The sequence below is a fragment of the Octodon degus genome, unplaced genomic scaffold, assembly GCF_000260255.1.
Source record: "Octodon degus isolate 3935 unplaced genomic scaffold, OctDeg1.0 scaffold00040, whole genome shotgun sequence".
Taxonomy (NCBI): Eukaryota; Metazoa; Chordata; class Mammalia; order Rodentia; family Octodontidae; genus Octodon; species Octodon degus.
The window spans coordinates 10,545,009-10,559,517 of NW_004524616.1; the positions used below are offsets into that span (position 1 = coordinate 10,545,009).

A 14,509-nucleotide genomic window follows, 5' to 3' on the forward strand; every position below is an offset into this window, starting at 1 on the left:
CTTGCCAGGCAAGCACTTATTCTACTGAGCCATCTCCTGGGCCCTTATTGTTATCTTTAGAGTAGTTATTTAGAATATAAGATATGGGCATTAAAATGTCTCCAAACAATATTAGCACAAGAGACACTGTAGATAACTGACTTATTTTTTTTCCCTATTCCCTTCCATCTTTTCTCTTTTCCTCCATCCTACTTTTTCTTTTCCTTTTGTACAATTTTGTTCCCCATTTCACAGTATCTATTGTACATTTTATTTTATTTAATTATTTAGTTTTATTTTTTGTGGTACCAGGGATTGAAGTCATGACCTTGTGCTTGCCAGGTAAGCGCTTATTCTACTGAGCTATCTCTCCAGCCCTCTATTGTACATTTTAGACTTTCCTACTCATTCAGTTTTTCATACCAAGGAGATAACGCAATGTTTATACATGTGAATCTGGTTTATTTCACTTTGGAGTATGGTCTCAAGTTGCATCCATTTACCTATAAAAGTCTCAAATTTATCTTTCTTTATAGCTCAGTAAGTACTCCATTGTATAAAAAGATCATATCTTCTTCATCCATTCCTGGTTAATGGGCATCTGGGTTGTTTCCAAGATTTAGCTATCACAAATTGTGCTGCTAGAAACATGGGCACACATATGTTGCTGTGGTCTGATGTTTTCAGTTCATTTGGATAAATACAGAGGAGAGACATAGCTGGGTTGAATGGGAATACCAACCCTAGCGTTCTGAGAACTCTCCACACTGATTTCCACAATGCTTGTACTAGTCTAGACTCCCACCAACAACAGAGAAGGGTTCCTTTTTCCCTGCAGCCCATCCAGCATTTGTTATTGGTTGCTTTCTTGATGACAGCTATTCTTTCTGGGGTAAAATAAAATCTCGGTATTGCTTTAATATTTGTCTCTCAAATGACCAATGATGTTGAACATCTTTTCTTCATTTATTTTCCATTTGTATTTCTTCATCTGAGAAATTTTTATTTATCTCAGATACACATTTTTGGATATCTTTGAATTTGCACAGTTTGATATTTTCAATTCTTTATATGTTCTAGACAGAAGTCCTTTGAGTGATGATTGGTTAAATTTTTTTCCCACTCTGTGGGTTGTCTTTTTACTCTATGGTGATCTCTTTTGATGTGCAAAAGCTTTTTTTTTTGATAAGATGAGATCCACGTTGTTGATTCATTGAAGTATTTCCCCTGAAACCTGAGTTTTGTTCATGAACTCTCTGCCTAAACTTTGTCTTCAAGATTTCTAATTGTTTCTATTTCAATATTTAGATTTTTTTTTATCCATTTTGACTTTGGTGCATGGCAATAGACATGGATCTAGTTTTAGTTTTTCGCTTGTAGAGAGCCAGTTTTTCCAGCACCATTTGTTAAAGAGGCTATCTTTCTTCCATGGAACATGTTTGGCCTCTTTATAAAAGGTAAGATGGCTGAATACATTAGAGGTATGTCTGATCATCAGATCCATTTCTATTTTCTTTTTTGCCCGTACCATGCTGATTTTATCGTAGTAACTTTGTAGTAGAATTTCAAGACAGAGATTGTGATGCCTCCTGCCTTACCTTTGTTGCCCAGGATTGCCTTTGCTACTCTAGGTTTCTTCAGTTTCCAAATGAATTTTAAGGAATACTTTCTCTAGTTCTGTGAGGTATGTTAATAGTGTTTTGATCAGGATTGCATTAAATTTGTATAACAGTTTTGGGAGTATGGGCATTTACAATGTTGGTTCATCTTATCCAAGAAAAAGGGATACCTTTCTATTTTATGAAATTCTCTTTGATCTCCTTTTCCACAATACTGTAATTTTCTTTTCCTTTTTTTTTTGTATTTTAGGACAGAGTGTACAGGGTCTCACTGCATAGATCAGGCTCATAGTGATCCTCCTGTTTACAGTTTTCCAAGTGCTGGGATTACAGGTGTGCTCCACCATGCCCAGTCTCAATGGCAGTCACAGCGTGCCCCAGGGGCAGGGCTAGCTCGCCAGATGCAGGGATAGAGCTCCTGGCCCCTGTGTCTGCTTAAGCAGGTGCTTTAATCTGCTCAGCTGTTTGGCTGGCCCTTTATAATTTTCAATATGAAGATTTTTTAAACTCCCTTTGTTAGATTGATTCCTAAGTATTTTACTATTTTAGATGCTATTGTGAAGGGTGTAGTTTTCCTAATTTCTCTCAGCAAGTTTGTTATCTACAGGAATGCTATTGATTGTTGAATGTTGGCTTTGTATCCATATGATAACTGAATATGGTTATTCAATCTACAAGTCTTTTGGTGCAGTTTTGTGGACTTTCTATGTAGAGTATCATGTTACCTACAAATGATAATTTAACTTCTTCCTTTCTTATCCTCATTCCTTCTATTTTTCACTCTTGTGTAACTACTCTAGTTAATGTTTTCAGAACTATATTGAATAGGAGTGGTGACCATGGATATACTTGTCTTGTTCCTGATTTTAAAGTGAAATCTTTAATTTTTTCTCCATTTATTATGATGTTGGCTGTTGGTTTGTCATAGATGGCTTTTATCAGATTGAGGTAAAGACCTTTTTTTCCAGTTTTCTATAGGGCTTTTATCATGAATGAGTGTCAGAATTTGTCAAAAGCTTTTTTCTCATCTATTGTGATGATCATGTGAATTTTGTCTTTGACCCTGTTGATATGGTATATTATATTTATTGATCGACATATATTGAGCAACCTCTGTATTCCTGGAGTGAATCCCACTTGGTAACGGTATAATCTTCTTAATGATTTGCTACATACTGTTGGCTAGTATCTTATTTAGGATTTTTGCATCTATGTTCATTAGGGAAGTTGGCCTGTATTCCTCTTTCATGAGTGGGTCTTTCTCTGGTTTTGGTATCAGGGTAATACTCACTTCCAAGAACAAGTCAGGGAGCATTGCTTCCACTTCTATTTTATTGCAGTTTGAGAAGTTAGTATTAAATCTTCTCTGAATTTCTTATAGAATTCAGTGTGAACCCATCAGGACCTGGGCTTTTCTTTGTTGATAAGTTTTTAATTACAGACAAATATTATTTTTCATAAAATGTTTGTGATATTCTGAATGAGGTTGCTATTAAACAATTATTTTAAAATGTTTTCAGTTTTAATTTATACTGTGGTAAATATCAATAGATATGGCTCTTTGGAATCTTCAATAATTTTTAAGAACATCACTGTATCCCAATTTCTTTTTGTATCCCAATTTTTAAAACTCTGAAGATCAATATTCCTTTTGATTCCTCCATTGCCTCATCTAAAATTGGAGTGATGTCAAGTGTGATGCCCGAAGGTAAAAAAAGAATGAAGAAGCACTCAAAAGGCTAATGCAAGAGGATCATCATGAACTCATGGCCTGTCTTCTACATAGTAAATCCAAAGCCAGCCTGATCTACATGGAAACACCTTGCTTCCAAAACAAAACAGAGAAGCCCAGTCTGGCATCACACTGACAAGGTTAAAATGCCAACTTAAGTTTTTATAAGCTACCAGGTCTTCTGCAAGTCATTCTAGGTCTTAATGAGTAAGTTTCTCCACTATCACATGGAGACGGTGATGATTCTAATATTCTAATACAAGTGCCCAGTGGAGTCCTTTACTTGTGGAAATTAAGGGACTTTAATTTGTGTAGACCTAGAATGTAAGCTACAGGCAGGCAGATGCATTTGTCTCTTTATCCTTTCCTGGATGATAGTAGGAACTCAATAAATGTTGATTACACAGGTAGAGCACTTAGAATGGCAATAAGCCCTATCGTAAGTATCAGATGTGATTCTGCTATTTTGTTTTCTGTGCATGTTTGCAGACCCTGTGACACAGGCACGGCCCTCCAACCATGTCAGTGAGGAGCAGGTACAGTGTGCTCTAGTCCTGCAAGAAAAACGCACCGAGTTCATTGAGGTAGCCCCCGTGTTTCCAGTCTGCCGGCAGCGTCCCCGTGCAGTCCACAGGTAGGCCTCGCTTCCCCGAAGTCATATTTTTAAGATTCACAAACAGCTGATTGTTCTTTGACTGTTCAAAACAAAAATGATAAAAGATTTAAAATGAGAATACAGTGTTATACGGGACTGTGTTATCTGACCAGGGAAGAGTCCACAGCTCACAGGGGCTGAGCAAGGGGCTGAGGTGACATTTCCTGGAAGGCAGAAGGAATGTAGGTCCCTCTGGGCCATTCATGCCTTTAGGATTTGCATTTCTTCATTTTACTCTGTTACCTTGCACCAGTGAAACTCTATCGATGCTTACATATGCAGAACTTTGAACTGAAGCAAAACATAAGGCCTTGATCTAAGCTTTCTGATCAAACTGCGTGACCTAGTGTGAGTCAGGTAACTCAGCAGTTTCCCAGAGGAAAGAGAGATTTCAGCAAAGTGAGCGCTTCTGACTCTAGACCAGCCTAAGGGTGGGATGATCTACTTCGCCTCCCTTCCTGATTAGCATGAGAATAAATGGTGCTGTGGCTATTAGTCCCTGGAGAACATGAAGTGCCATTTAACAATGGGGCATTATAATTAAAATCTGCTGTATTAATTTAATGACAATGAGATTAAGTTAATTAGCTTGGTTTTATTCTAATAGAGATGGACAATGGGGAGCCACTCACAGAAAACTGAAAATGTAATTGGGGTACAACTGGGAGGGGAAGGTGTTTAGGGTTCAGAACACTGTGGGGAGCTCTAGTTGGGTCTCTAGCCTGTGGGTGTATCATTCCATGATCTATAAAATGGGAATAATAATAATCACTCCTGATTGGCATGAAGATTAAATTATTGTATACTTGGAAAATGATTAGTTTTTTGACTGGTTTTGACCTACAAAAATGGCAATTTCATATGAGTCAATCTAAATGAGTACATTATTATCGTTGTTGTCACTCAAGTACAAATAGGAAAGGGTAACAGAAGACATATGATCAGAAAAGACAATGATTTTATACAGGGTTGATTCTGCTATATATCTTTTATGTTTTTATTAATGTCCTTATGATACTTTATTTTAAAAAATTCTCACATAAAGTTAAAAAGATTTTCCAAGGAGGCATGATGCAAATGACATATACTGTATGAGAAAGGAAGAGTCTCACACAGCAGCTACCTCACTGGGCAGAGGCCAGCAGTTTGGAGAGACTGAACCTCCCATTTCTGAGTTCTTCATCCTTAACCCTTGAGATGTTGCCATATACAGAGCACTGCTTAGAGAGACTGAGTAGGCGAGGCATGCGAAGTACTGAGAGCAGCACAGGCAAGCTGCAGCCTTCATCATTCGCTCGCTCTCCCCCCCTCTGAGACTCGAGGTATCTCCTCTTACCTTGGCAATGGTCATCCTGTCCCTGTTGTTGACATGCGGGGATGTGGCGCACTGAGTAAGTGTGTGATAGCTGGGGTTGGTGAAGTAGTGGCTGTTGACATTTCCACTGCTGTGGGGCAGGGTTTCTGCAGGAAGGGAAAGGTGTGATTAACATGGGAGGCTCCCCTAGATGCATGTGGGTAAAAGGAAATCAAAATAACAAAATGAATGTTTGCACTACTTCTATATACCAAGCTTGGGTGCAACCGGTCCTGCACAGCTCACTCAGCACAGCTCCCAGCAGCAGCAGCAGCAGCAGCAGCAGCAGCAGCAGCAGCAGCAGCAGCAGCAGCAGCAGCAGCAGGCAACTGCCCCCCTACCCACCTCCTTAGGAAGTGAAAGTATACAAACAGCTACTCCTAGCTTTGGGGTGTATAAGAGCCCGGGTGGCATCCTCTGAATTACTGCTGCTGTAACTGACCTCTTTAAGAAAGACAACTTTTGGTTTCTTGACACAATAACTTTGTGCTGCAAATATACAACTATTTAAATCAGCTACTTTACATGTCCCTCAGAATCATAACAGTTATAAACATGTAACCAGCCTGAAAATCTTTTAGCAATTGCCCCAAAAGGAATTAAGTTTTTCAGTTTTCAAATTCTTCAGCTTAAGTCCTTACTTCTTCAAATGACTGAATGTGCTGCTTACAATCTTCTTTTTCTTTTGTGAGGACTCAAGATAGAAAAGATGAAAAAGGGCTTTCTTCAAGGGCTTCTTTGGTTATGATAATTCCAGAAAGTTCTTTCTCTCTTTTCTTTCTTTCTTTCATGTATTTGTTATGGGGCCTCAGACTTGTAGTGATCCTCCTATTTTCAGCCTCCCCAGCACTAGAATTACAGACATGTGCCATCACACCCCAGGTCTTGATGGCTGGCTCAGTGTGCCCGCGGGTGGGGATGGCACAGCATGTGGTACTGGGGATTGAGGGTACCTGAGCTTGCCTAAGTAGGTGCTTAGTCCACTGAGCTATCTTGCTGGCCCTCAGAAAGGCCTTTCTTATATAATTTGATTATTTTCAGTTAATGACTTGTATTGGGGCAGGAGGCACTGAAGAAAACACCAAAGGCAGAGACAGGAGAGGTTTCTGTTTCCCTGGTTGGCTGTGACCTTGGAAAACTTGGGAGTCCAAGCTCCTTCCCTCCTGCCTCACATAAGTCAAAACTTTCGTCTGGAATTCCCTAGATACAAAACAACCTCACAATGAGGCCCTTTTTAAAATCCTCACAAAAATTGTAGCAACATAGTTATGATCTTACTATGTTAAGATGTAAAACATCTCCAACAATTTATACCTTTTCTAAAAAGTTTTCCCCAGGAGAATAGACAAGGGTGAGAGAGGGCAAAGCAGCAAGACTCACTTTGCAAGGAGTCAATACCCTCCCGGGACGGGATGCCAGGCTGACCTGAAATGGTGTAATCTGCATTGATGACCCTCATGGCAGGGGTGTAGGTGACTGCTGGCATGCTTGTTTCCTTCCCCTTCTGCTTGTGTCTATAAATAATGAACAAGGCCAGGAGGAAAAGAACAACAAGCACAAGGATGATGATGCCTGCGATGGCCCCAATCTGGTAGGAATCAGCAGGGAGGGCAGTGCTGGTTCGGCTTAAGCTGTTCAGGTTCCCAACTATTACCACGCCAGCTGGGATAAAGGAGAAAAGAGATGTGAGTATGCATGACAGTGCGTGAGGTAAGTATTTGATCTCTATTTACCAAAAATCTACCATGCTAATGCCTTGATATTCTCAGCTCACGAAATGTTAGTTCAGAAGCCTTCGGAAATGGAATAGGAAAGAAAAACAAACATTTTACACTTTTGGGTGCTTCCTCCTCTATTTGGAAAAAAAAGCTACTCGATTTAGGGCTGGGGAGATAGCTCAGCAGAATAAGCACCTGCCTGGTAAATGCAGGGTGCTGAGTTCAATCCCCAGTACTGGAGAAAAAAAAAATGCATGATCTGAATCTAAGATTCAGCATGAGTGCTTGCAAACTTCTTAAAGATCTTAGGTTTAACACTCAGAGGGATGACGAATTTGGTATAATTATCGATCTACTTTTTATTTTGCTTTATTATTCAGTACTGAGCATGTATGGGAATAAATTCTGAATGTTCACCGTCAGAATTAATCTTATATTTATCCTTAGTATTTCTAAAAGTGATCATTGTTCCAAAAGCTCCATTAGAAATCTAATCCATTAGCTAATTCTAATGCACTTTTAACCTCAGAAGACATTGTCCTGTCAAAAGCTAATTTTCAAGACAGTCACATTTCTTATGAAAATACTCAATAACACCCTACACTCTTACTAATTAAACTCAAAACTAGACTTTACACAGTTCTTCCATTAAGCAAAGAAGCTAAGGGTGCAATAGAAAGTCAAGAAATTAAGCACCTGAACTTTTCCTAGAGCTCTGGAGCTGCATGTATATATGATGGGAAGGGCTTCCATGTAGCTGCTTTCAGCTCAAATAAATACCTCTGGGATCTGGGATCCTGTGGTTTTTCAATTCTAGAAGATTTTATTACAGGACCGTCGACCAGGAAACAAGAGCACTGAGGCTACCATTGTGAGACTACAATGCATTTGTGATAATTAGACAATCACAAAATATAACTCCTAATTGAAATTGCAATCAAATAAAAATAATGAGCATGCAAAAGTTATTTTATGAAAGAATTTAAACATAGTAATATGAGGCTTACATGGTCCTCAGTTTAAGATGACCCCACCTACGCACTGTAGGAATTTTCCTAAGCCTTTTATTGCTCGCTTGCTCACTGCCATCCTGGAAGGCAGCTTCAGACCGAGCAAGAAGACGTTCTCAAAGCCTTCGTCTACCCCACGTGCAGAACTGCTCAAGTGAGACAGTGTATGTAACACATACTCCCCAGTGCTTGTGACACACATCCTACTTAAAAACCAAGGGAGAAATCCTCTTAAAATGCTAAACAAATGCCCACCACATGACTCATTCTACTGCTACCCAAAAGAAACGAAAGTACAAACCATAGAAAGAAAAGTACACTATTGTTGACAGAAATTTAATCTGTAATAGTCAAAGATGAGAATCCAAATGCCCCCCAACATCTGAATGAGTCAGCAAATTATGGTATACCTCTAAATGGAATAGTTCTTAGCAACATGAAGAACTAAATTTGATTTCTAAAACAACATAGTTTAATTTCACAATAATTTTGCTGACTGAACAAACAGACATAACAGCAAGACAAAAAGGAACACAGTATGATTCTATTTATATGGAATTTTGGAAAATACAAACTAATCTATTGTGACAGAAAGCAGATCGGAGATTGCTGGGGGCCAAGAGATAGTAGTGGCTGGGAGGGAAGTGAGGAAACTCACCGGGGGTGAATATTGGCATAATTATGGTAATGGCTTCATGAGCACATGCATATTTTAGATTTCATCAAATTGTATACTTTATGTATGTTGCATGCTAATTACATACCAATAAAGCAAAAAAAAAAAAAAAAAAAGCATAAGCCCAACTGGAAGCTCATGAGTTTGAGAATAAATCTTTCATCAAAGGTGTGACATGGCTTATCTAATAGCTACATGACCTTGGGCAAACTACATTACAGAACCTCTCCAAACCTTAATTTCTTTATCTGTAGGACAGCATCACTAAGGCATCCCCTGCAACTAAATTAAGTTGCCATCTATGCCATGCAGATGGTAATGATGACACTGGGTAACAAAATCACATAACTCATGACATGGCAGTCACACAAGAAGAGCTAGCAGTTGCTGTATACTCCACCTTGATCGCATCGTGCTCCCTTCCATCCTGGGCTGCAGTAGCAGGTCCCGGTGATGTGGTCACAGGTGGAGTTGTTCAGGCAGTCACATATCTGGCGACAGCCATAGCCATAGGTCCCTGCAGGGCACTCTGAAAAAGGAAATTTAGTCAGTGGAGCTGCATGGTCTTGGGGACCCGGACAACACTCTCTTACTGCATGCCCTGCACATTTGGAGATGAGCCCTTTTGGATGATTCCTGTTGAGACAGACTTGTACTACCCAGGGCGCCCCAAAGCTACACAGCATCCCCTGCAATGGGATGGGTCTCTCAGTCCAGGCTGCACAGGGATGGAGGCTGTGTGGCTTAACATCACAGCTCCTGACACATTCACAGCTGAATGCGCACTTCTCTGACATGTGCACAGTGTGCTGAGCTCCCGTGGAATAGGTAAGGATAATTATGCAGAGCAATTTGACAGAGGGAAAAGTTGTGGGCTGGGAGGGAACTAGGCAGAAAGCGTCAGTAAGCGAAGCTTCCTGAGGACCAGAGATAGCTCTGTACAATAAGCATTTGCCTGGCAAGCGCAGGGTCCTGAGTTCAATCCCTCGTACTGGAAAAAGAGAGAGAGAGAGAGAGAGAGAGAGAGAGAGAGAGAGAGAGAGAGAGAGATGCTTCCTTAGAATACGCATAGTGTGCTACTAGGGGTCAGGTATCCTCCTAAAGATACACTCTCACCTGAATTAGGTGAGCAGGTGAAGAGGAGGGTAAGTTTTGTTTATTTTCTAGATAAGAATTTCATTTTCCCTACAATAATTTCAACTTTGGATTTTCAGTTTAAAGTGTCAGAGACTAAAACAGGACGCTTATGAAATGAGAGTTACACGTTGCATGTCAAAGAATAGTATAGATAGGATGACTCTAAAAACATTCAGGGCAAAATTCTGGTGTTTTTCATAAAGTGAGCAGCAGGGGGCAACATGCTATTATCATCAGAGTTCTCTGACCTGCGCAGGGGTTCTGTTTACAAATCTTCAAAAATACAGACAAATTTGATGTTCAGAGTAATCACAGAAGCGTGTAAGACATTTTAATTTAATAAAACCTTAACCAGTCATTGGACATATGCACAAAGAAAGCCATGCATGCAATCATATGATTCAGTACCTGTTTTATAATTAAATGAAACAACAATGCAAAACTAATATTGGGCTCTTTTTGTCTTAAGCTAATTCCTGTGTGTTATTCTCGGTGCATTTGCTGGTGGGAAGACTTACTGAGGTGGGATAGGGTTTAGCACACAGGACTTACTAAGACAACCTGGCTTCCCGAGAGCTCTGGGGTACAGTGGTGTGGAGGGAGGACAGCTTCACTGCCCCTTGCAGCTACTAAGCTCTGTGGTACCTTCCCAGGGACACACCCTGGGGGAGCTTCCCCTGCTTCCACGGCCTTTGCCATAAAAAAGTGAGACCAACACAAGTCACAGCCCTTATTTATTCACTGAAGAGGAAAGCAATAAGGAGTTCACTTGAAGCGTTCACTTTACGGCTAACCCTCTGCACCATGCATAGCAGGTGAGTGGAAATGGAAAAACAAGGGCAGATAATTCCAGTAGAGTGTATTCTTTGTGAAAGGTAATTTTGAAAGTCAGGACTAAGATGAAAAGTTGTTACTTAGAAACAGTATAAAAGTTCTGTCTAGAGAAGGCTGTCAACGGGGGAATAATACTTGTAAGGACTTGGTCTCACACCAGCAATGGGGCGGAGCCCAGACCCTCAGCCTCCTCCCACCTAATGCCCTGTTTGCTGGAGTAAACCTGGATCCCCTCTGCCAAGAAGAAAGCTGGAATGGAAAACCTGAATTTTACCTTCTTTCTGGCATTGCCACCTCCTCCACCCAGTGCTGAGCAATTAATTACTAAGAAGTATCTGGAGAGAAAAATGGGATTCAAGAGAGGCAGGCCCCTGGGAGGAAAATCCACCGCGCTAGTAAGTAATCAGTCATCCCCTCCTGCAACTTAAATGTTGCAGTAATTCTGCCTTAATAGTCCCAGAAATCCAGGAAAGTTGATTTTAAAGGGGGGAAAAACCTTGCACGTGCCACGAGGCAGCCACACTCACTCTGCTCACAGTGCCGGCCCATGAAGCCTGTGCGGCAGGTACACTGCCCAGAGATGTGGTCGCAGTCCGCTCCGTTCTGACACTGGCATATCAGTGCGCAGTCCCTGCCGTAGAACCCCAGAGGGCATCCTGTGCAAGAGCGGGGACAGCAGAAGTGAGAGGCTGCTGAAGAGGAGCACATCTCCAGTCTCCAATGTATTTGTGTTGAAACTTAAAGGATACTAAACCATTTGACAACAAAGACCAAAGGGCATATCTCAGCTTCTCACAGGTCTTCTCAGAAGTCCCAATATAGGGCCTTGCAAAAAGGTTGTAATTCACAAGCAGAAGGCTGAAGAGTCCCATACCAGTCAGTGTAAGTATTGTGGGTACCCTTAAGGGCAAGACCAGTGTCTTCCAACAAAGTACCCTTGAAGCCTGGGAACTCTGGGGCATTTTCTTTCATCTTTCCTTCAACTACTTAGACTCAACTTTCCTAGACTGAAATGAGTACTTTATATTAAAGTTACCTGCATGCTTTTGCTTACAGTAGGGGATGCCTCCAACTCTGCGACTGGACTTGTCTGCTATGCCTGTTATTAGATAATGTCATCACTTCCACCACTGTGGCTGATGTTTACCTTAAAAAGCAACAACTCTGCTTCACAGGTGCTTTGAAAAAAGTAACAAGGCTCTATGTACACTGCTGAATGATTTTGAAGCCTGAGGACCCTTGTGCTGCAGATGCACACAAGCTCTGCTGGTTTACATGGGCCAGCAGCTGTGCTGCAGAGAGTTTCATGGTCTCAGCCTGATGCAATGGTTGTGCCGAAATAATGCACAACCTTTTATTTTCCTGTTTTCTTATGATGAAAGCCCAATAGGCAGAGGCAGGACGCAGATGCCAGGAAATAACTGTGTCCTGAACCTCATCTGCTCATTTAGCACTTTCTCTGTGCCAGGTTCTTATTATAATGCTCTCATTTGATCATCAGAGCAGCCCAGAAGCTCAAGGATGGATATCTGCATCTTGTAGACAGTACCCGAACATACATGCTAGCCAGTGGCACAGAGGCACAACTACACTACAGCCATAGGGACACACGTCTCCAGACCTCATGCGCTTTCCACTATATCATGTTATATCTATTTTAAAAGGTAGGGACCAGGGAGATGGCTCAGTGGAATAAGCGCTTCCTTGGCAAGCACAAGGGCCTGAGTTCAATCCCCGGTTCCGCAAAAAATAAATAAATAAATAAATAAATAAATAAATAGTCATCTGCTTGAGGGAAGCCCTAATTGATTTATTTATTTATTTTTTGACGGAACTGGGGATTGAACTCAGGCCCTTGCACTTGCCAGGGAAGCACTTATTCCATTGAGCCATCTCCTCGGCCCGGGAAGCCCTAATTAAAAAAAAATTATTGATATACAATATCTGGAAAACATACCAGGGCCCAGCTCTTTTCTTACCAATTCTCCCTTTCAAATATTGATTAAGCAGCTACCCTCCCTTGTTCAGACTATTATTTATGTCTACTTATTAGTGTTAAATAAGAATTACCTAATTTCTGATCTATCTTTCCTTTTAGCCCTTTGCTAAAATTTTAAATTATATGTGAACAATAATAATAATCATAGTACCTGTTTCTATCTGGTATCATTTATCCAACTAAAAGCAAGAAGGGTTTGGGCTGGGGAGAAAGCTCAGCAATCTAAGCACCTGCCTAGCAAGCGCAAGGGCCCAAGTTTGATCCTCGGTACTGCATGCCATACTAGCCCCAGAAGCCTGGCAGCATCGTGCTGCCACCAAAAACTCGGTGTGGTAGCATACGCCTGTAATCCCAGCTCTGGGGAGGCTGAGACAGGAGGATCACTGCAAGTCTGAGCAGTTTAGCAGGATCCTATACCAAATAAATAAATCAATAAAATATTTTAAAAAATTTAAAAGAAAGAGGGGCAAGTTTTTCCCTCAGTGATGCTCAGTTGTGGCAAGCTTTGCACATCACATTTCATGATGCTAAAAGCTTCATAGAAAAAAATGGCCAGCACAACACAGGATGCAAAATGGGAAAAATAACTGGAGCTATACTTCTCAAAGCATGGTAGCAGGCTGCTACTACCGCCAGTTGACAGAAACGCAAATCCATAGGTCTCAGCCCCCATCTGTTGAAACAGGCTCTCTAGGAAGGGAAACATCATACTGCTTTCATTGTTATTTCTAGGTGAATGTGAGCCCTGCTAAGTCTGAGAACCACTGAACTCCATCTTGTCAGGCAGTGAGTCTTACTGTCTTCACTACCTTTCTAATCTTCATTACTTATCTTAATCCAAGTGCTATTAGAATAAATGACACAAAATTTCATCCATATAAATATGGCTGGGTTAAAGGAGCAAAGAGAAAGAAATCATATACTATCATACATAGCCCTGTTTCTACCTCATTGTCCCTGTACAATCTGGAGACAGAATGCTTAAAAGTTGGTCTTAACCACTTATAACATGTGGATGGATAGAGAAAGGTCGCCATATAAACAACATAGTTCATGCCAGAGACCCTGGGTGAGCCCAACCACGGCACATGAAGTGAGGCTGCTTCCTCCTGGGTGTATCCTGTAATCACCCTTCAAAGGCCCAAGGCTTACTCTGAGTGCAGTAGAGCCCTGTCCAGCCAGGAGTGCATTTACATTCTCCATCGTAGGCACTGCAGAAGGCCCCATTGTGGCAGTTGCAAGTGTGGATGCAGTTGGGGCCCCAGTGGGCAGGTGGACAGGCTGAAACCACAACAAGCATGGACAAGTGAGTTAGCGTTCTGAGGCCAGCACCACATGGACAGAAGTTCCATCTTCCCCTACACATCCCCTTGTGGAAGATAGGTCAGCAGATTACATCAGAACCAGGAATGCATATGAAGACCACTAGTTAGTTCAAAGACCCCAAATTCTACATTAAAACTTATAAGGCCATTTAACCTCATCAATGACCACCATTACTGGCATACATATTAATTTATAACTGTGGAGTTTGTCAGTGGAAGAAGAGTCATCTCAAGTTTACAGGTGCAGTTTTTAAACAAACACACACATAATACCTCCTATGTGCCCAACACTGTTTTTGGCACTAGTCACAGGGAGGTAACAGAGAACAAGACAAAGTCAAAACTACTTTCTGGTTGTTCATATTTTAGTAGTGGAGGTCAACAATCCACTAACCAATTAAAAAACAATGATGCTAAGTCTTTTCTCTCTCTCTCTCTCTCTCTCTCTCTCTCTCTCTCTCTCTCTATGTA

The 14,509-nt window shown here is 41.0% G+C and overlaps 1 protein-coding gene across 1 annotated transcript in view; it reads right to left on the reverse strand.

Moving 5' to 3' along the window:
- The window catches only part of Megf10 (multiple EGF like domains 10), a 192,742-nt gene that overhangs the window by 8,921 nt on the left and 169,312 nt on the right, over positions 1-14,509 (reverse strand). Inside the window, exons 17-22 of the mRNA XM_023715305.1 lie at positions 13,866-13,994; positions 11,242-11,370; positions 9,144-9,272; positions 6,765-7,001; positions 5,322-5,446; positions 3,902-4,025 (exon numbers count right to left, since the gene is read on the reverse strand). Of these exons, the coding sequence (XP_023571073.1) occupies positions 3,902-4,025; positions 5,322-5,446; positions 6,765-7,001; positions 9,144-9,272; positions 11,242-11,370; positions 13,866-13,994 (873 nt within the window). The remainder of the gene's footprint in view (positions 1-3,901; positions 4,026-5,321; positions 5,447-6,764; positions 7,002-9,143; positions 9,273-11,241; positions 11,371-13,865; positions 13,995-14,509) is intronic.